The following is a 19,842-nucleotide window of genomic DNA, read 5'->3' as shown; positions in this document are numbered from 1 at the left end:
CTTTACCAAGCTGGGTGTGGTGGCCCATGCTTGTAATCACAGTACTTGGGAGGCTGTGACAAGGATCAGTGGATTCATGGCCAGCCTCAGCAACTTAGGGAAGCCCTCTACAACTTAGACTGTTTTCTCTCTTTCTTTCTCTTCTCTTCTTTCTCCCCCCCCCCTCTCTCTTTGGTGGTACTGGGGATGGAACCCAGGGGCATTCTACCTCTGAGCTACACCCCCAGCCCAGTTTTTAGTCTTTATTTTGAAACAAGGTCTAAGTTATGGAAGGTTTCATTAAGTAGTTGAAGCTGGATACAAACCTGCCATCCTCCTGTCTTAGCCTCCCAAGTACTGAGATTACAAGTGTGTGCCACCACACCCAACTGAGACTGTTTCAAAATAAAAAAAATAAATTAGGACTGGGGTGTAGCTTAGAGTTAGAACGTCCCTGGGTTCAATCCCCAGTACCACACACATAAGGAAAAAAAAAAAAAAAGCTGGATATGGTGGTGCACGCCTCTGATTCTAGTACTTGGGAGGCTGAGAAAGGAGGACCGAAAGTTTGAGGACAGCCTCAGTAAGTAGTGAAACTCTTATCAACCTAGTGAGACCCTGTTTCAAAAATAGGGCCGGAGTGTAGTTTGGAGGTAGAATGCCCCCGAGTTCCATCCCCAGGTCCACATACACACACAAAAGGACTTCATCTCTGTAGAGGAATCCATATAATAAAGTTACCCCACTGACCCCAAAAGTATGATTGTGGGATTGAAGCTCTGTGTGGCTCCTGCAGAAGAGACCTTTCTCCTCCTTCCCAGTCCTCCAGATGCCTCTGAGAGGGGGAGCAAGCCTCCCCCACAGGTTCCCACAGGAGGGCTGCCGAACAGGGTACATTTAAGGGGGTGCAGACGAGGACCGCAATGGGGCACGAGGGATGGCGGCAGGCTTTAGGCTGGGCAAGGTCCCGGCTCTGCTACTGACTCCCAGGGAATGGACAGCTCAGAACAGGCGTGATTATTGCTCAGTGGCCTCAGCAGTCCTGGAGGGTGGGCTGGAAGAGGGCTGTGTCTGACCAGGCCAGGAATGTGCTAACTGGTTTCTGCTTCGTGCCAAGCTTCTGCTCCCTGTAATTTCTAGCAAAAGAGGACACAACGGGGATTGCCCCTCTTCTTCCTAGGGACAGTGATGGGAGAGGAGCTTGTCTCTGCTCACCTCCCAAACCCTAGGTGTCCTGTAGAATGTATGGCCTCAGCCAGTCAGGACCTGCAGGGACCTGGTGTCTGAATGAGGGACAGGTGTCCTTCTTGACAGCCCCTGGAAGGTCTCACAGGCACTTGGGACTCCAATGATAAAGAAAGCCAGGATGGATGGCAGGGTGGGGGGGCTTCCAGGCTGGGCTGGGGGCAATTAGCTGGACTGAAACAGCACTTCCTGCTTTGGTTGTGTGTGTGTGTGTGTGTGTGTGTGTGTGTGTGTGTGTGTGTGTGTAAGCTGGGCCTTCTGTGTTGCACCTCACCACTCCTACGAGAAAAAAAAAAGGGGGGGCCATAGGCGCAGTCCAGCACCGAAGGGTAGGCTTAGAAGCATCCCTGGGTTGGGGTCCACATTCTGTGCAGCAAACCCAACCTTCCATCACTAGCTTCCAAGCAGCCAGGCCTCCTTCCTGCCACTGGGTGCAGCCGGCTGCTTAGGAAGCTGGGCAAGATTAGCACCAACAGCAGGACCAGGAAGACTCCTAGGGCAGAGTCCTGAAGGGGAAAGGCAGTCTCTGCCCTTCCAACACCTGGCCACAGCTCACCTCTGCCCCACCTCACTTCCCCGGCACAGCTCCTGCCCTGCCTGGCAGACCCGGGCCGAGGTCCTGCCACCAAGCCCATTCTGTTACTCTTTCTAAGGGTCTGTGTGCGCTGCTCTTCAGAAGTTCAATTTCTACCAGGTAGCACTTGCCCCGCCAAGGGCTCCGGAAAGATGCAAGTTCTAAACTGTTCAGTGCTCACCGGCAAGGACCTGGCGACGGGGTAGGGGGCAGTGGATTCGGAGTGACGCCCCAGCCCGCACCTTGCCTAGTGGGGGGGAGAAGGCTAAGCAGGTATGGGGAAGACCGGGCAGGGACGCTGGAGGGCACAGGGGTGCCGGGTGCGCTCTGCATTCCTTCCTGCCGACCACCCAGCCTTCCCCTCCCCGCGAAGGCCCGTGGGCGTTCCGGGGGCAGGCGTGTCCCTCGTCCCTTCCCCTCCAGGGGCAGCGTGGGGACCAGATCAGGATCGGTGCCGCAAGTCCTCCTCCACAAAAGGTGCCATCGCTCGCCCGCGAGTGGAGAGCTCGAAGCTTCGGGGTCGCCGGGCAATACAAAAGGCAGGGGCGGCGAGGGCGGGCGCCGAGGCGCTCACTCGGGGCCGGCGGGCGCGGCGGGCGGGCTCCCGCGGGGCCGGGGCCGGGGCCCGCCCTGGCCCGGGGGCTCCTGCGGCGGCGGGCGCGGCGCGGAGAGGAAGAGCGCGGGGTCGGGCATGGCGTCGGCGTCGGGCTCGGGCGCGCGGCGGCGGGGCGCGCGGCGGCGGGGCCGCGGGGCGGCGGGCCCGGGGCGCGGCGCCTGCAGTCTCTGGCGCGCGGCGTGCAGCTGGCAGGAGAGGTAGGCGGCCGCCTCGGTGTGCTTCTGCAGCTCGGTGCCCAGCACGGTGGCGCGGTGGCTGCGGCGCCGCAGCTCCTCCAGGAAGCGGCGCTCCTCGGCGCGCAGGCTGCAGCGCAGCGCCGCCACCAGCGCCTCGCGCCGCGCCACCTCCCGCCGCAGCTCGGCGTTGGCCGCCGCCCGCGCCGCCACCTGCGACTCCAGCGCGCGGCACTGGCTCTCCAGCTCCCGGGACGCCGCCTCTGCAAGGGAGAGGAGAGGGGAGGGCCCAGGTAGGCCCCTGCTCAGGACCCACCTCCCCCTAAGTGGCCTCCCCGCTAAGTTTCCCGGGTTGACTTGAAACCTTTCAGACCATCTGACCATGTATTCATTTCACAAGTAATTTTTTTGTACTAGGGATTGAATCCAGAGACTTTTTTTTTTTTTTTTTTTTTTTTTTGGGTACTGGGGGTGGAACCCAGAGGCTTTCTACCTCCGGGCTATACTCCCAGACCTTTTTTTTATATTTTATTTGGAAACAGGGTCTCACTAAGTTGCTGAGAGCCTCACTAAGTAGCTGAGGCTGGCTTCGAACCTGTGCGATCCTCCTGGCTCAACCTCCCAAGCGCAGGAATTACAAGCGGGCGCCACCATGCCCGGCAAACCCAGAGACGTTTTATCTCCGAGTTACTCAGCCCTATTTTATTTATTTTGTGTGTATGGGAGGGGAATTGAACCAAGAGGCATTCTACCTCCAAGTTATACCCCCAGCTCAACACTTATTTATTTATTTTTGCGGAAAGGAGATTGAACCCAGGGGTATTCTACCTCCAAGCTATACCCGTAGTCCTATTTTTCATTATTTTGAAACAGGGTCTCACTAAGTTACAGAAGGCTTCATTAAGTAACTGAGGTTGGCCATGAACTTATGACCCTTCTGTCTCAGCCTCCCAAGTACTGGTATTACAAGTGTGCCCCACCACGTCCAGTCAGATTTTATTTCTTGCCAGGCATGGAGGTGCACACTTGTAATCCCAGCATTTGGGAGGCTGAGACCAGAGGATCACAGTTTGAGGATATTCTCAGCTACTTAGTGAGGCCCTCCGCAACTTAGTGAGACCCTGTTTCAAAAAAAAAGAATAAAAAATAGAGCAGGGGGGTGTAGCTCAGAGGTCAAATGACTCTGGGTTCCATCCCCAGACCCGCAAAAAAAAAAAAAAAAAAAAAAATTATTTGGAAACATTAGAGTCACTAAATTGTGGAGGGCCTAAATTGCCAAGGTTGGCTTCAAACCTGTAATCCTCCTGTCTCAGTTTCCCAATTATTGGGATTACAAGCATGTGCCACCAAGCTTGGCTGGCTTCAGATGATTTTAAAAAATACCATTTCCTGGGTCCTACCAATAACTATTTGAGTCAGAATCCCTGAGACTGGACTTGGGAACTGGTACTGCTTCAATCTTCCCAGGCAATTTTCCTTTCCTTTTTTTTTTTTTCAGTACTAGAGATGGAACCCAGGGGCATTCTGCCTACGAGCTGTACCACTAGCCCTATTTTTTATTCGTTATTTTGAAAACAGGGTCTCACTAAGTTGCAGAGGGCCTCACTAAGTAGCTGAGGCCCAGCTCTAGATCATTTTTTAAAGATAAGGTGTCGGGCGTGGTGGCGCATGCTTGTAATCCCCGCGCTTGGGAGGCGGAGACAGTAGGAGACAGGAGGATTGCGCTGGTTCTGGTTCGGAGCCAGCCTCCCTGGCTTAAGACACCCAGTTTCCATATAAAAAAGTTAAAAAATAGGTCTGGGAGTGTAGCCCGGAAAAAGAAGGTAGAAGGGCTTCCAGGAACCCCAGTACCACCAAAAAATAAAAAAAATAAAGATAAGGTGTCAGCTGGGCATGGTGGCACATACCTGTAATCCAGGTACTTGGGAGGCTGAGACAGGAGGATCGCAGGTTCGAGGACCGCCTCAACAATGTAGAAAGACTCTCAGTAACCTAATGAGACCCTGTTTCAAAATAAAAAAATGAAAAGAACTTGGGGTATAGCTCAGATAAAATGTCCCTGGGTTCAATCCCCAGTAAACACACACACACACACACACACACACACACACACACACACACACACACACACGTTTTCATTATATATTGCCCAGGCTGGCCTTCAACTCATGGGTTCAAGTGATTTTTACCACCTCTATGTCCCAAGGAGTTGGGACCACTGGGAGTACACTGAGGGGCATGTCTCTAGAACTTTTTCCATCTTGCAAAACTGAAACTCTATACTCACTATCCCATTAATTACTGAGTAAATAAATATTTTGTAAAAAATGTTTGAGTGGAATTGCTACAATGGCACTCAATCTTTTTTTTTTTTTTTTTTGCATTACTAGGGATGGAACCCAGGGGCATTCTGCCTCTGAGCTACACCCCTAGCCCTATTTTTATTCTTTATTTTGAAACAGGGTCTAACTGAGTTGGAAAGGGCCCCTCGCTAAGTAGCTGAGGCTGTCCGAGAATGGTGATCCTCTGGTCTCAGCCTCCCAAATGCTGGGATTACAAGCTTGCACCACCACACCCAGCTTAAATATTTTGTAAATAAATGATTTGCTAACGTGGGTGTCTTCATGTAGACCTTGAAACCCAGGACCCCATACTGCCAAGGTGTCATATCATGACATTCAACATCTTGCCAGGTGTGGATATGGACAGCGGGGTCGCTTGTTCAAGGACGGAAGCACTGGGAAGCGAGTCCCAGCAAGGAACCAAGAGGGCTGGGTGAGCCAGAGCACCTTCCTGCTTCCTTCTCTCACTTGGAACAGGTGCTGTGTGAGGCACTGCAGCCACCCACAGCATGTGGTGGCTCAGCTGAATAGGCAGTTGGGCTGGCGTCCTGCACTCTGCTCACCAAGTCTAAGCTGGGGACAGAGAGGGCGGGCATCGGTTCTACCAAAGGTTGGAAAAGTTGGGGGAGCCTTGACCTAGCAGGCCTCATGGCACTTCCAACCAGCCATCCTTCTTACCTTGCTGGTGACATTGAACCTCTCTCATCTCCAGGTCATGAGTCAGTTCTAGGAAAAGAGAAAAGAAAAAGCAGGCTATAGCCAGGTGTGGAGACTAAAGCCTGTGTCTGTAATCCTAGTACTTAGGAGGCTGAGACTGGAGCTCACAGGTTCAAGGACAGCCTCAGCAAGTAGTGAGACTCATCAACCTGTTTTCTTTCTTTCTTTCTTTCTTTCTTTCTTTCTTTCTTTCTTTCTTTTTTTTGTGGTACTGGGGAGGGGATGGAACTCGGGGCAGTCTATCTCCAAGCTACACCCCCAGCCCTATTATTTTGAAACAGGGTCTCAAGTTGGGCGTGGTGGCGCACGCTTGTAATCCCCGCGCTTGGGAGGCAGAGACAGGAGGATCGCGCAGGTTCGAAGCCAGCGGCGCACGCTGGCTTAGGAGACCCTGTTTCCAAATAAAAATGTAAAAATAGGTCTGGGAGTGGAGCCCGGAGGTAGAAGGGCTTCCAGGAACCCCAGTACCACAAAAAAAAAAAAAAAAAAAAAAAAAAAATTAAAAAATCAAAAAACAAAATAAACATACAGTAGGGCTGGGGGTGTAGCTCCGAGGTAGAATGCCCCGGGTTCAACCTCTACCACCAAAAAAAAAAAAAAAAAAAAAAAAAAAAAAAAAAAAAGTGGGGGGGGACAGACATCAGGGAATCACAGCTTAGAAAAGAAGCAAGAAGGGCGCTTGGAAACCACCCCCTGTGCATATTTTACTGCAGCCAACAAGAGGAAGAAACGTGGTCTGGGCAGTCCCATGCTTGGCAGGCTAGATTTCAAGTGGGGATCTTTCCAGTGTAGGCTTCATGCCTGGGTTTGAGAATAAACGCATTGTTTTCCCATTGTTTTCGGGCTGGGGCTGGGGCTGGGGACGTATTCGTGCTTTCTGGGGCTGATCATACCAACCAAAGAGCAGTTCCCAGGACCCTAACTGAATGAGGCTTTTTGCTTATCAGAGCTCTGCTGATAGAGCGGGAGTGCCCAGAGCCTCTTAGGGCGAGGAAAGTAGGAGTGGCTATTTGCTAACCTGCACACCTGCCTTTTATTACTTTAAGACAGTACTGCAATGTTTGTGTTACTATCTGGAGATTGGCACTGCTCCTTTCCAGGCCCCACTTCGGAGAGGCTCCTCGGAGGACAGCGCCACCTAGCGACGGGAGCTGCATTGTAGATTAGGCTTGCAGCTGAGGGGCGGGGCGGGGCGGAGCTCCACAGCCAAGGTTGGGCCAAGGGCACACTGGTGCTGGGATCCGGTGCTAGTGCGGCTACTCCCCCTCCCCTGGCTGTCCTTCTAGTCCCCACTTTTTTTTATTTATTCCGTGCTGGGGTTAAACCCAGGGCTTTGCACATACTAGGCAAGCGCTCTACCACCGAGTTGCATCTGCAGCTGCAAGTCCTCTTTTTACTTTTAATTTTTTGGGGGTACTGGAGATTGAATCCAAGGGCATTTGACCTCAGAGCTACGCCTTTTGCCCTATCTTTTATTCTTTTTTTATTTTTTATTTTTTATTTTTGCTGTACTAGGAATGGAACCCAGGGACATTCTACCTCTGAGCTACACCCCTGCCCCAGCCCTATTTTTTTATGCTTGCTTGCTTGCTTTCTTCTTTCTTTCTTTCTTTCTTTCTTTTTTTTGTGGTACTGGGGATGGAACCCAGGGGCCTTCTACCTCCGGGCTACACTCCCAGACTTATTTTATATTTTATTTGGAAGCAGGGTCTCTTATGCCAGCGGAGTCTGGCTTCGAACCTGTGAGATCCTCCTGTCTCAGCCTCCCAAGCGTAGGGATTACAAGCGTGTGCCACCACGCCCGGCTATTCTTTATTTTTGAAACAGGGTCTCACTGAGTTGTAAAGGGCCTCATTAAGTAGTAGCTGAGGCTATCCTCCAACTTCGATCCTCCTGTCTCCGCCTCCCAAATGCTGGGATTACAAGCATGTGCCACCACGCCTGGCTGTTATTCTTTATTTTATTTTTTGCGGGTCTGGGAATGGAACCCAGGGGCATTCGACCTCCGAGCTACACCCCCTGCCCAATTTTTTATTCTTTATTTTGAAGCAGGGTCTCACTGAGTTGTGGAGGGCCTCACTAAGTAGCTGAGGCTGTCAGTGAACCTCAATCCTCTGGTCTCAGCCTCCCGAATGCTGGGATTACAAGCATGCACCACCACGCCCAGCTTGTTATTCTTATTTTGAGGCTGTCCTCAAACTGTGATCCTCCTGTTTCAGCCTCTTAAATGCTGGGATTACTAGCATGCATCATCATGCCTGGATTTCTTTTTTTCTTTTCTTTTCTTTTCTTTCCTTCCTTCCTTTCTTTCTTGGTTGTACTAGGGGTGGAACCCAGAGGCTTTCTACCTCTGAGCTATATTATATTTTATTTGGAAACAGGGTCTCACTAAGTTGCTGAGAGCCTCACTGAGTAGCTGAGGCTGGCTTTGGACCTGTGTGATCCTCCTGTCTCAGCCTCCCAAGCACTGGGATTACAAGCGTGTGCCACCACGCCTGGCTTTATTCTTTATTTTGAAACAAGGTCTCCCTGAGTTGAAAAGGGCCTCACTAAGTAGTACCTGAGGCTGTCCATGATTCATGACCCTCCTGTCTCAGCCTCCCAAATGCTGGGATTACAAGCATATATTACCACACAGCTCGGCCTTTATTTTTGTTGTAAAACAGGGTCCCTCTAAGTTCCTGAGAGTCTTGCTAATTTGCTGAGGCTGGTCTTGAACCTGTGATCTGTCTTAGTCTTCGGGAGTTCTGAAATTATAGGTGTGTGCCATCATGCCCTACAAATTAATCCCCCCTCCCTTGATACTGGGAATTGTACTTAGTGACATTCTACTTCTGAGCTCACCATAGCACTTTTTGTTTTGTCTTTTTGAATTTTTTCCCTTTTTTCCCCCTTGATACTGGGGATGGAACCCAGGGGCATTCGACCTCCAAGCTACACCCCCTGCCCTATTTTTTATTCTTTATTTTGAAACAGAGTCTCACTAAATTGCGAAGGGCCTCACTAAATAGCTGAGGCTGTCCCTGAACTGCGATCCTCCAGTCTCAGCCTCCCAGATGCTGGGATTACAAGCATGCCCCATCATGCCTGTATCCACCCAGCCCTATTTTAAGTCTTTATTTTGAAATAGGGTCTCACAGAGTTGTAAAGGGCCTCGCTAAGTAGCTGAGGCTGTCCACAAACTGCAGTTCTCCTGTCTCAGCCTCCTGAATGCTACGATTATAAGCGTGCGCCACCACGCCCGGTTTTTTAAATTAAAAAAAAAAATATTTTGCCACCGGGCTGCGGGCTTGGTGGCGCATGCTTGTAATACCCCCCCACCCCCACCCCCTGCTTGGGAGGCAGAGACAGGAGGATCACGCAGGTTCGAAGTCAGCCATGCTGGCTTAAGACATCCTGTTTCCAAAAATAAAAAAAAGTATAAAATAGGTCTGGGAGTGTAGCCCGGAGGAAGAAGGGCTTCCAGGAACCCCAGTACCACCAAAAAAAAAAAAAAAAAAAAATTTGCCGAGCATGGTGGTTGCTCACTTGTAATCCCAGTACTTAGGAGGCTGAAACAGGAAGATTACAGGTTTGAGGCTAGCCTTGGCTACTTAGTAAGGCCCTCAATTTAGTGAGATCCTGTATTTTTTTGTGTGTGTGGTACTGGGGATGGAACTCAAGGACATTCTACCTTTGAGCTGCACCCCCAGCCCGATTTTCTTATTCTTTATTTTGAAACCAGGTCTCACTGAGTTGCAAAGGTCCTCACTAAGTAGCTGAGGCTGTCTGTGACCTCAATCCTCCGGTCTCAGCCTCCCGAATGCTGGATTACAATTGTGCGCCACTACGCCTGGCTGAGATCCCGTTTCAAAATAAAGAATAACACAGCATTCGGGAGGCTGAGACGGGAGGATCGCGGTTCGCGGACAGCCTCAGCTACTACTTAGTGAGGCCTTTTGCAACTCAGTGAGACCCTGTTTCAAAATAAGACTAAAAAAATTGGGCTGGGGTGTAACTCGAAGGTAGAATGCCCATGTGTTCCTTTCCCAGTACTGCAAAACAAACAAACAAACAAACAAACAAACAAACAAACAATTTTAAAAACTAGGGTTGGAAGCCAGGCATGGTGGCACATGCTGGTAATCCCAGCATTTGGGGGGCTGAGAGGAGGATCACGGTTTGCAGACAGCCTCAGTTACTTAGTGAGGACCTGTTTCAAAATAAAGAATGAAAAATAGGACTGGGGGTGTAGCTCGGAGGTAGGATGCCCAGGGTTCCATCCCTAGAACTGCAAAAAAAAAAAAAAAAAAAAAAAAAAAAGTCGGGCATGAAGGCCCATGCTTATAATCCCACAAGTATTTGGAAGGCTGAGACAGGAGGATCACATGTTCATGGCCAGCCTCAGCTACTAAGGCCCTCCACAATTTAGTGAGATCCTGTTTCAAATTAAAGAATAAAATATAGGGCTGGAGGTGTAGCTCAGAGGTAGAATGTCTATCGGTTCTGTAAAAAATAAAAAATAAAAATTTGCCGAGCATGGTGGCACACGCTTGTAATCCCCACACTTGGGAGGCGGAGACAGGAGGATCGCACAGTTTCGAAGCCAGCCTTGCTGGCTTAAGAGACCCTGTTTCCAAATAAAAAAATATATATAAAAAAATAGGTGTCTAGGAGTGTAGCCCAGAGGTAGAAGGGTTTCCAGGAACTCCAGCACCACCAAAATAAATAAATAAATAAATATTAAAATAATTTTGTGGTATTTATTTATTTATTTATTTATTTTGCAGTACTGGAGATGGAACCCAGGGGCATTCTACCTCCAAGCTATACTCCCAGTCCTATTTTTTATTCTTTATTTTGAAACAAGGTCTCAATGAGTTGCAAAGGGCCGAAATAACTGAGGCGTTCCCTGTTTTCAAACCTGCAATTTTCCTTTCTCAGCCTCCCAAATGCTGGAATTACAAGCATGTGCCACCACACCAGCTTTATTCTTTTTATTTATTTATTTATTTATTTATTTATTTATTTATTTATTTAATTTTTGTGGTACTAGAGGTGGAACCCAGAGGCTTTCTACCTCTGGGCTATACTCCCAGGCCTATTTTATATTTTTATTTGGAAACAGGGTCTCACTAAGCTGCTGAGAGCCTCACTAAGTAGCTGAGGCTGGCTTTGAACCAGTGTGATCCTCCTGTCTCAGCCTCCCAAGCGCGGGGATTACAAGCATGCACCACCGTGCCAGGCTTTTATTCTTTATTTTTGAAGCAGGGTCTCATTGAGTTGCAGAGGACCTCACTAAGTAGCTGAGGCTGTCTGTGAACCACAATCCTCTAGTCTCAGCCTCCTGAATGCTGAGACTGCAAGCATGTGCCACCACACCTGGCTCATTTATTTTTGGTGGTACTGGGGATTGATCCCAGGGCATCCTACAAGTGTGCGCCACCACGCCTGGCCAGTGTCCCTATTCTTTAGTGCACAAAATGTCCCATTTCTCAACTCAGCTGAGCTTGATCATTTTTCTGCCCCATTTCCTATCTTCCAACTCCATCAGAGCTCAAGAGGACTCGGGCAGAGCTGGCCATGGGGGTGGAAGCCTGTAATCCCAGGCCTTGGGAGGCAGAGACAGGAGGATCATAGGTTCAAGGACAGCCTTAGTAGCTGGCTGTGGTGGCGCATGCTTGTAATGCCTGCGTTTGGAAGGCTGAGACAGGAGGATCACACAGGTTCAAAGCCAGTCTCAGCTACTTAGTGAGGCTCTCAGCAACTTAGTGAGACCCTGTTTCCAAATACAAAAAATATAAAACAGGTCTGGGAGTATAGCCCGGAGGTAGAAAGCCCCTGGGTTCCATCCCAGTACCATCCAAAAAAAGAAAGAAAGAAAAAAAGGACAGCCTTAGTAAGTACTGAGACTCTCATCAACTTAGTGAGTCCCTATTTCAAAATAAAAATAAGTTGGTTTTGGTGGCACACACCTGTAATCCCAATTCTTGGGAGGCTGAGACAGGAGGACCAAAGCTTCACAGACAGTCTCTAAAACTCAGTGAGACCCTGTTTCAAAATAAAAAAATAAAATAGGGCTGGGGTATAGCTCAGAGGTGGAATATCTCTGGGTTCAATCCCTAGTACTAAGATACACAAAATAAAAATAAAAAGGGCTTGGGGGTGTAGCTCAGAGATTGAACACCCTGGATTCAATCTCCAGTACTCCCCTTACACACATACAAAGGGCTACAGGTGTATTTTACCACTGCTTGGGCTAGGCTAGGCTGGGGCTGAGGGCACAGCAGGAGGAGCAGGTCTTGTAATCCCCCAGCCAGCTCAGAACACACCCACTACCTCACAAACCCCTTCATTTAGCCATCTGCACCTGCGTTTCCAGGCAGCCTGGCCCCTGCCTCCAACCAGCACCAGCTCCTCTCTTCCCTACCCCTTCCTAGTCTTTGGGTCTAGGTGTGTGTGGTACTGAGCTACACCTCAAGCCCTATTTTTTTTTTTTGGGTACTGGGGATGGAAACCAGGGACATTCAACCTCTGAGCTACACCCCAATCCTATTTTTTATTTATTTATTTATTTATTTATTTTGCGGGTCTGGGGATGGAACCCAGGGGCATTTGACCTCCGAGCTACCCCCCCCCCTGCCCTATTTTTTATTCTTTATTTTGAAACCAGGTCTCACTGAGTTGCAGAGGGTCTCACTAAGTAGCTGAGGCTGTCTGCGAACCACGATCCTCCGGTTTTAGCTTCCCGAATGCTGGGATTACAAGCGTGCACCACCACGCCCGGCTTTTTTTATTCTTTATTTTGAAACAAGGTCTCACTAAATTGAAGAGTTTCTCACTAAGTAGCTGAGGCTGTCCGCAAACCATGATCCTCTGGTCTCAGCCTCCCAAATTCTGGGATTACAAACATGTACCACCACACTTGGCTAAGCCTTATTTTATTAGTTTTGAAAGAGTCTCACTAAATTGCTGAAGGCCTTGTTAAGTAACTGAGGCTGGCCTCAAACCTATAATCCTCCTGTCCTGTTTTCACCCTTCCAAGTATTGGGCTTAAAGGCATGCTCCACCACGCCCTGGCTGAGCCCTCTTTTTTTTTTTTTTTGGCGGGTCTGGGGATGGAACCCAGGGGCATTTGACCTCCGAGCTACACCCCCTACCCTATTTTTATTCTTTATTTTGAAACCGGGTCTCACTGAGTTGCAGAGGGCCTCACTAAGTAGCTGAGGCTGTCTGCGAACCGCGATCCTCCGGTCTCAGCCTCCCGAATGCTGGGATTACAAGCGTGCCCCACCACGCCCGGCTTTGAGTCCCTTTCTAATTCCACCCCATCTTCTTTTTTGTTCTTCCTTCTCCTCAGCACCTCTGCCCTGGATGAACAGCTTTATTTAGTCATTTGAGCCCCAAAGTGGCTGTTCTAGCCAAGCCTTGGGTTATTTTTATCTTCTTTAATCAATAATCAAGAGGCTGCAGGCCCGTGGCCATCCAAGAAGAGTGGTGAGGGCAGAGGGCCCTCTGTTCCTGTCAGTGACAATTACTTGGGATCTTGGCCTGTGTCCAGGGTGGAACTCCCAGGTCCTCAGAATTAGGGTAAAGAAGAAATTAAAGAAACTGCTGGAAGGTCTTAGAAATCCTTGTTTTTCGCTTTCTTTTCTCTCTCTCTTTTTTTTTGGGGTGGTGGTCTGGGGATGGAACCCAGGGGCATCTGACCTCTGAGCCACACTCCCTGCCCTATTTTTATTCTTTATTTTGAAACAGGGTCTCGCTAAGTTGCAGAGGGCCTCACTAAGTAGCTGAGGCTGTCCGCGAACCGCGATCCTCCGGTTTCAGCCTCCCAATTGCTGGGATTACAAGCGTGCCCCACCACGCCCGGCTCCCTCATTTTTTTTCCTAATGTTGTTATTGCAATAAAAAATTCCATCAGGCAGGACTGATGGGCCATCAGTCCTCGTGGGTCATCCCTGCCTCAGCTGCTCTGCTGCCATCTGGTCTCTGGGGGAGATTGTGGAGAGCCTGGCCTTGGAGTCTAGCAGATGGACCTGTATGTGGAGCAGGAGGCTATGGTGGCTGAGTGTCAGGACTGCTGGCATCTGCCACACTGTGAGAAGACAGGTAGGTCACCGATAGGTAGGCCTCACTTTATCCTGGGAAGTGGGGAGTCTCCCATGGAGAGGGGTTGGAAGACAGGTAGAGCTGGGCATTGTGGAGGTAAAGACTATCTAGAAAGCTGCAGAGGCATGTAGGACTGGGAGTCCGCAGCTTTGGGTTCTAATCTTGGCTTGGCTACTAACACATCGTGTGATTTTTCTTTGGGCCTCAGTTTACCCACTTCTGCAATAAAGAAGTTGGGACCAGGCATGATGGTATACACCTGTAATTTCAGTACTTGAGAGGCTGAGACAGGAGGATAGCAGTTTCAAAGCTAGCCTAAGCATCCTAGTAAGGCTCACAGCAACTTAGTGCTTCTCCCTTGATTTTTTTTTTTTTTTTGGTTGGTACTGAAGATTGAACCTAGGAGTACACTACCTCTGAGCTACACTCTCAGCCCTCAAATATATATATATATATATATATATATATATATATATATATATTTAGCAGTACTGGGGATTGAACCCAGGGACATTCTACATCTGAGCTACACCCCCAGCCCTATTATCTATTCTTTATTTTGAAACAGGGTCTCACTGAGTTGCAGAGGGACTTACTAAGCAGCTAAGGCTGTCCGCAAACTGCAATTCTCCTGTCTAAGCCTCCAAAATGCTGAGATTATAAGCATGCACCACCACGCATAAAATTTCAAAATTAAATTTTTATTTTGAAACAGGGTCTCACTAGGTTGATGATAGTCTCATTGCTTGCTGAGGCTGTTCTCAAACCTCTAATTCTCCTGTCTCAACCTTTCTTATTTTGGGGGGGAGGGGAGTATTGGAGATGGGACCCAGGGGCATTCTACTTCCGAGCTACATCCCTAGCCTCCTTCCTTCCTTCCTTCCTTGTCTGGGGATGGAACCCAGGGGCATTTGACTTCTGAGCCACACCCCCTGCCCTAGTTTTTATTCTTTATTTTGAAACAGGGTCTCACTAAGTTGCGGAGGGCCTCACTAAGTAGCTGAGGCTGTCTGTGAACCTCGATCCTCCAGTCTCAGCCTCCCGAATGCTGGGATTACAAGTGTGTGCCACCACTCCTGGCTTTTTATTCTTTATTTTGAAACTGGGTCTCACTGAGTTGTGAATGGCCTCACTGAGTAGTAGATGCGGCTGTCTGCGAACCACAGTCCTCTTGCCTCAGTCCCCCAAATGTTGAGATTACAAGTGTGCACCACCACATCCGGCTCCTGTCTCAAACTTTCAAGTACTGGGATTACAAGTGTGGACCATCATACATGAATGAGACCCTGTTTCCAAATAAAAAATAGGTTGGGAGACCGGGCGTGGTGGCGCACGCTTGTAATCCCCGCGCTTAGGAGGCAGAGACAGGAGGATCGCACAGGTTCGAAGCCAGCCGCGCTGGCGTAAGAGACCCTGTTTCAAAAATATAAAATAGGTCTGGGAGTGTAGCCCGGAGGTAGAAGGGCTTCCAGGAACCCCAGTACCACCACCAAAAAAAAAAAAAAAAAAAAAAAAAAAAAAGGTTGGGAGTGAAAATCAGAGGCAGAATACTCCTGGGCTCAATCTTCAGTATCAAAATAAAATAAAATAAACCGGGCGTGGTGGCGCACGCTTGTAATCTCCGCACTTGGGAGGCAGAGACAGGAGGATCGAGCAGGTTCAAAGCCAGCCTTGCTGGCTTAAGAGACCCTGTTTCCAAATAAAATATAAAAATAGGTTGCACCACCACGCCCAGCTTTAAGTATTATTTTTAAATAGAGTCTTGGTAGGTTGCTGAGAGTCTCACTACTTGCCGAGGCTGTCCTTGAACCTATGGTCCTCCTGCCTCAGCCTCCCAAGTACTGGGATTACAGGTGTGCGCCACCACACCTGGCTTCACATTGAGTTTCTTAATGTGGCATAATGCTGGTGGAGCTCAGACACCTTCAGTGGCTCTCCCTCTATCCAGGAGGACAGGCAGTGCTCCGCCGGGTGCTGGTGTTGTCGAGGTCTCCAACCACGTGAGCGACTCTGACCAGGCTTCTCACCACTCACCTTTATCTCGTCAAACAACTATACATGAGTATTGGGCTTTGTTTTTTCTGGCCTTTGCTATGCTGCTCTCTCCACTTGGAATGTTTTTTTTACCACCCTTTTCCTATTACATATACATACATACATATATATATATATACACACACTTTTTTTTTGGTGGTACTGGGATTTTGTAGTGCTGGGGATTGAACCCAGGGCCTCACGCATGCTAGGTAAGTGCTCTACCACTGAGCTACAGTCCTAGCCCTCTGCTCTTACATATATTTGGGGGGTAGGGGGTGATGGTGATTGAACCCAGGACTTCATATATACTATGGAAGCACTCTACCACTGAGTTATACCTCCAGCCTTACCCTCTGCTATTTGCTTGTTTGTTTGTTTGTTTGTTATTTATTTTGGTACTGGGGATTGAGCCTAGGGGCCTTCTAACTCCAAGCTAAACCCCCAGCCTTATTTTTTTCTTTCTTTCTTTCTTTCCTTCCTTCCTTCCTTCCTTTTCTTCCTCCTCCTCCTCCTCCTCCTCTACTACTACCACCTCTTCCTCCTCCTCCTCCTCCTCCTCCTCCTCCTCCTCCTCCTCCTCCTCCTCCTCCTCCTCCTCTTCTTCTTCTTCTTCTTCTTCTTCTTCTTCTTCTTCTTCTTCTTCTTCTTCATTTTTTTGGTGGTACTGGGGGTGGAACCCAGAGGGTTTCTACCTCCGGGCTATACTCCCAGATCCATTTTATATTTTTTTTGGAAACAGGGTCTCACTAAGTTGCTGAGAGCCTAAGTAGCTGAGGCTGGCTTCGAACCTGTGCGATCCTCCTGTCTCAGCCTCCCAAGTGCGGGGGTTACAGGCGTGCACCACCACGCCCGGCTTTTTATTCTTTATTTTGAAATAGGGTCTCAGTAGGTTGCAGAGGGCCTCACTAAGTTGCTGAAGCTGCCTACAAACCTGCGATTCTCCTGTTTCAGCCTCCCATGTACTGGGATTACAGGTGTGTGCCACAGTGCCTGGCTCCTCTGCTGTATTCTTTTTTATTTTTTATTTATTTATTTATTTATTTATTTATTTTGGTGGTACTGGGGTTCCTGGAAGCCCTCCTTCCTCCGGGCTACACTCCCAGACCTATTTTATATTTTTGAAACAGGGTCTCTTACGCCAGCACGGCTGGCTTCGAACCTGCGCGATCCTCCTGTCTCCGCCTCCCAAGCGCGGGGATTACAAGCGTGCGCCACCACGCCCGGCCTTTTTTATTTTTTTCCTAGTAATGGGGATGGAACTCAGGGGCATTTCTACCTTCAAGTTACACTTCCAGACCTATTTTCTATTCTTTATTTTGGAACAGGATCTCACTGAGTTGCAAAGGGCCTCACTAAGTAGCTGAGGCTGTCTGCGAACCGCGACCCTCCTATCTCAACCTCCCAAATGCTGGGATTACAAACGTGCACCGCCACACCTGGCTTCCTCTGATGTATTCTTTTTTTTTTTTTGGTGGTACTGGGGGTGGAACCCAGAGGCTTTCTACCTCCAGGCTATACTCCCAGACCTATTTTATATTTTATTTGGAAACAGGGTCTCACAGTTGCTGACAGCCTCATTCAGTAGCTGAGGCTGGCTTCGAACCTGTGTCATCCTCCTGTCTCAGCCTTCCAAGCACGGGGATTACAAGCGTGCGCCACCACGCCCGGCTTCCTCTGTTGTATTCTAATATCATCCATTGGTATGTGTCTCCCCCCAGCTGAATCCAGAGTTTCTTGAAGGTGGGGAAGTACTCAGTAAACAGTGACTCAAAGGGACAGGCGTCCCCAGGAACTGTTTCCCATACTTCCCCCCCACATCCTCACCAGAACCCTAACCTGAAAATTTTACCTCAAATCTCAGCTTTCTTTTTCAGAAAAAGAGGTGATAGGATGATACCAGGTTTGTGGTCTCCCGCCCGGCACCCCACCAGAGATAACACTGCTGCTATGCTCACCCACCCGCCCGCCCTCCCGCCGTCCCCAGGCCGCACCTGAGCAGCGCTTCTGCAGCCTCAGGATTTCCAGGTGCAGGTCTCTGAGCAGGGTCATCTGCTCCTTCTTCAGGAAGCTGATGTGGCGCTGCACGCTCTGGATCTGATGCTCCAGGGACATGGTATCCATGGCAACTCAGGCCAGGGCCCCACCTGGGGAGGAGCACAGGTGAACCCACAGCTTTTAAGATGCCTGCCCTGCCCCACCCTCAAGTCCCTCATCACCATCATCTTCTCCCTTCTGAGTCCTTGTGCCTTCAGGCCAAGATTCTGGTACCATCGGCATTTCCCCTCTACTGACCCATTCAAATTGCATAAACAAGGGGGTGTGCCGGCAGGAAAGTATAGTCATTCCCATTTAACAGAATTTCCATTAACAGCAATTCCCATAAACAACTAGGGTCTCAAGGCTTCAGTCTCCTGCTCCCATGTAACCTTAGGCTCTTCTAATTCTTAGAGGAAAATAAATGGAAAAGTAAAGTCAGAAAAAGAGAGAACATGGGGGTCCCAGCTGCTGTGTGACTTGGGGTAGCCCTCTCCCTCTGGGCTCTCAGTTTTCCCATAGGGAAAATGAAGGTGCCGCAGACAGGATGAACCCTGGTCTCTCCCAGCTCTGACAGCCCACAGACATCTCAGCTGCAGGATGGCCTCAGCTAGCAAAGCTGCAAGACTGTTCTGAGCGCAACCCTCCCCACCTCAGCTCCATTCTCTCTCTGCCTTGATCCACAGCTCCGGGCTCCTCCAAGTCGTGGAGGAGGAAGATCTGATGAACGTTTTAGTAACACTAATTCTTTGGGCTGAATATAGGTGATAGAGGTGTGTGTGTGTGTGTGTGTGTGTGTGTGTGTGTGTGTGTGTGTGTGTGTGTGTGTGATGGAACCCAGGGGCATTCCACCTCTGAGCTACACCCCTTGCCCTATTGTTTATTCTTTATTTATTTATTTATTTATTTTTTTGGTGGTACTGGGGTTCCTGGAAGCCCTTCTACCTCTGGGCTACACTCCCAGACCTATTTTTACATTTTTATTTGGAAACAGGGTCTCCTAAGCCAGCGCGCGCGGCTGGCTTCGAACCTGCGCGATCCTCCTGTCTCCGCCTCCCAAGCGCGGGGATTACAAGCGTGCGCCACCACGCCCGGCTATTCTTTATTTTGAAACAAGGTCTCACTAAGTTGCAGAGGGCCTCACTAAGTAGCTGTCCAGGAACTGTGATCCTCCAGTCTCAGCCTCCTGAGTGCTGGGATTACAAGTGTGCGCTACCATTCCCGGATACTTTATTTTTATTTTTGTGGTGCTGGGATTGAACCTATGGTCATTCTACCTCAGAGCTACACCCAGTCCATTTTTTTTTTCTTTTGGTGGTGTTGGAGATGGAACCCAGAGGCTTTCTACCTTTGAGTTACACTCCCAGACCTCTTTTCTATTTTATTTGGAAACAGGGTCTCATTAAGTTGCTGAGAGCCTCACTAAGTAACTGAGGCTGTCCGCGAACCGCGATCCTCCTGTCTCTGCCTCCCAAGTGCTGGGATTACAAGTGTCTGCCACCACGCCTGGCTCTCCAATTTTTTTTTTTTTATTGTGTGTGTGGTACTGGGGATGGAACTCAGAGGCATTCTACCTTCAAGCTCTACCCTCATCCCAATCTTATTTGGAAAGAATGTCTTGCTAGGTTGATAAGTGTCTCACTACTTGCTGAGGCTGTCCTCGAACCTGCGATCCTCCTATCTCAGCCTCCCAAGTACCGGGATTACAAGTTTGTGCCACCATGCCTGGCTTTTTTTTTTTTTTTTTTTTTTTTGGCGGTACTGGGGATGGAACCCAGGAGCACTCTACCTCCAAGCTACACCACCAGCCCTATTTTTTATCATTCTTATTTTTAAACAGGGTCTCTTTACTAAGTTGTGGAGGGCCTCACTAAGTAGCGGAGGCTGTCCTTGAACTACAAGCCTTTTGTCCCAGCTTCCCAAAGCTGGGATTACAAATGTGTGCCACCATGCCTGGCTTTAGAGTCCCTTTTATTTTATTTTATTTTTGGCGGTACTGGGGTTCCTGGAAACCCTTCTACCTCCAGGCTATAC

General features: G+C 49.2%; 1 protein-coding gene across 1 annotated transcript; it reads right to left on the bottom strand.

The window, feature by feature from the left end:
• Positions 1–2,368: 2,368 nt before the first annotated feature.
• CCDC92B (coiled-coil domain containing 92B) lies at positions 2,369–17,895 on the bottom strand (the record flags this gene model as incomplete). Its single annotated transcript, XM_080713984.1, has 3 exons — positions 2,369–2,850; positions 5,608–5,655; positions 17,766–17,895. 3 exons carry the CDS (start codon positions 17,893–17,895, stop codon positions 2,369–2,371), a joined length of 660 nt encoding a protein of 219 aa, XP_080570110.1.
• Positions 17,896–19,842: the final 1,947 nt, after the last annotated feature.

Source organism: Muscardinus avellanarius, assembly GCF_963383645.1.
Source record: "Muscardinus avellanarius genome assembly, chromosome: 16".
NCBI lineage: Eukaryota > Metazoa > Chordata > Mammalia > Rodentia > Gliridae > Muscardinus > Muscardinus avellanarius.
The sequence above is the reverse complement of the archived record's forward strand: the minus strand, read 5'-3'. Positions and strand labels throughout refer to the sequence as shown.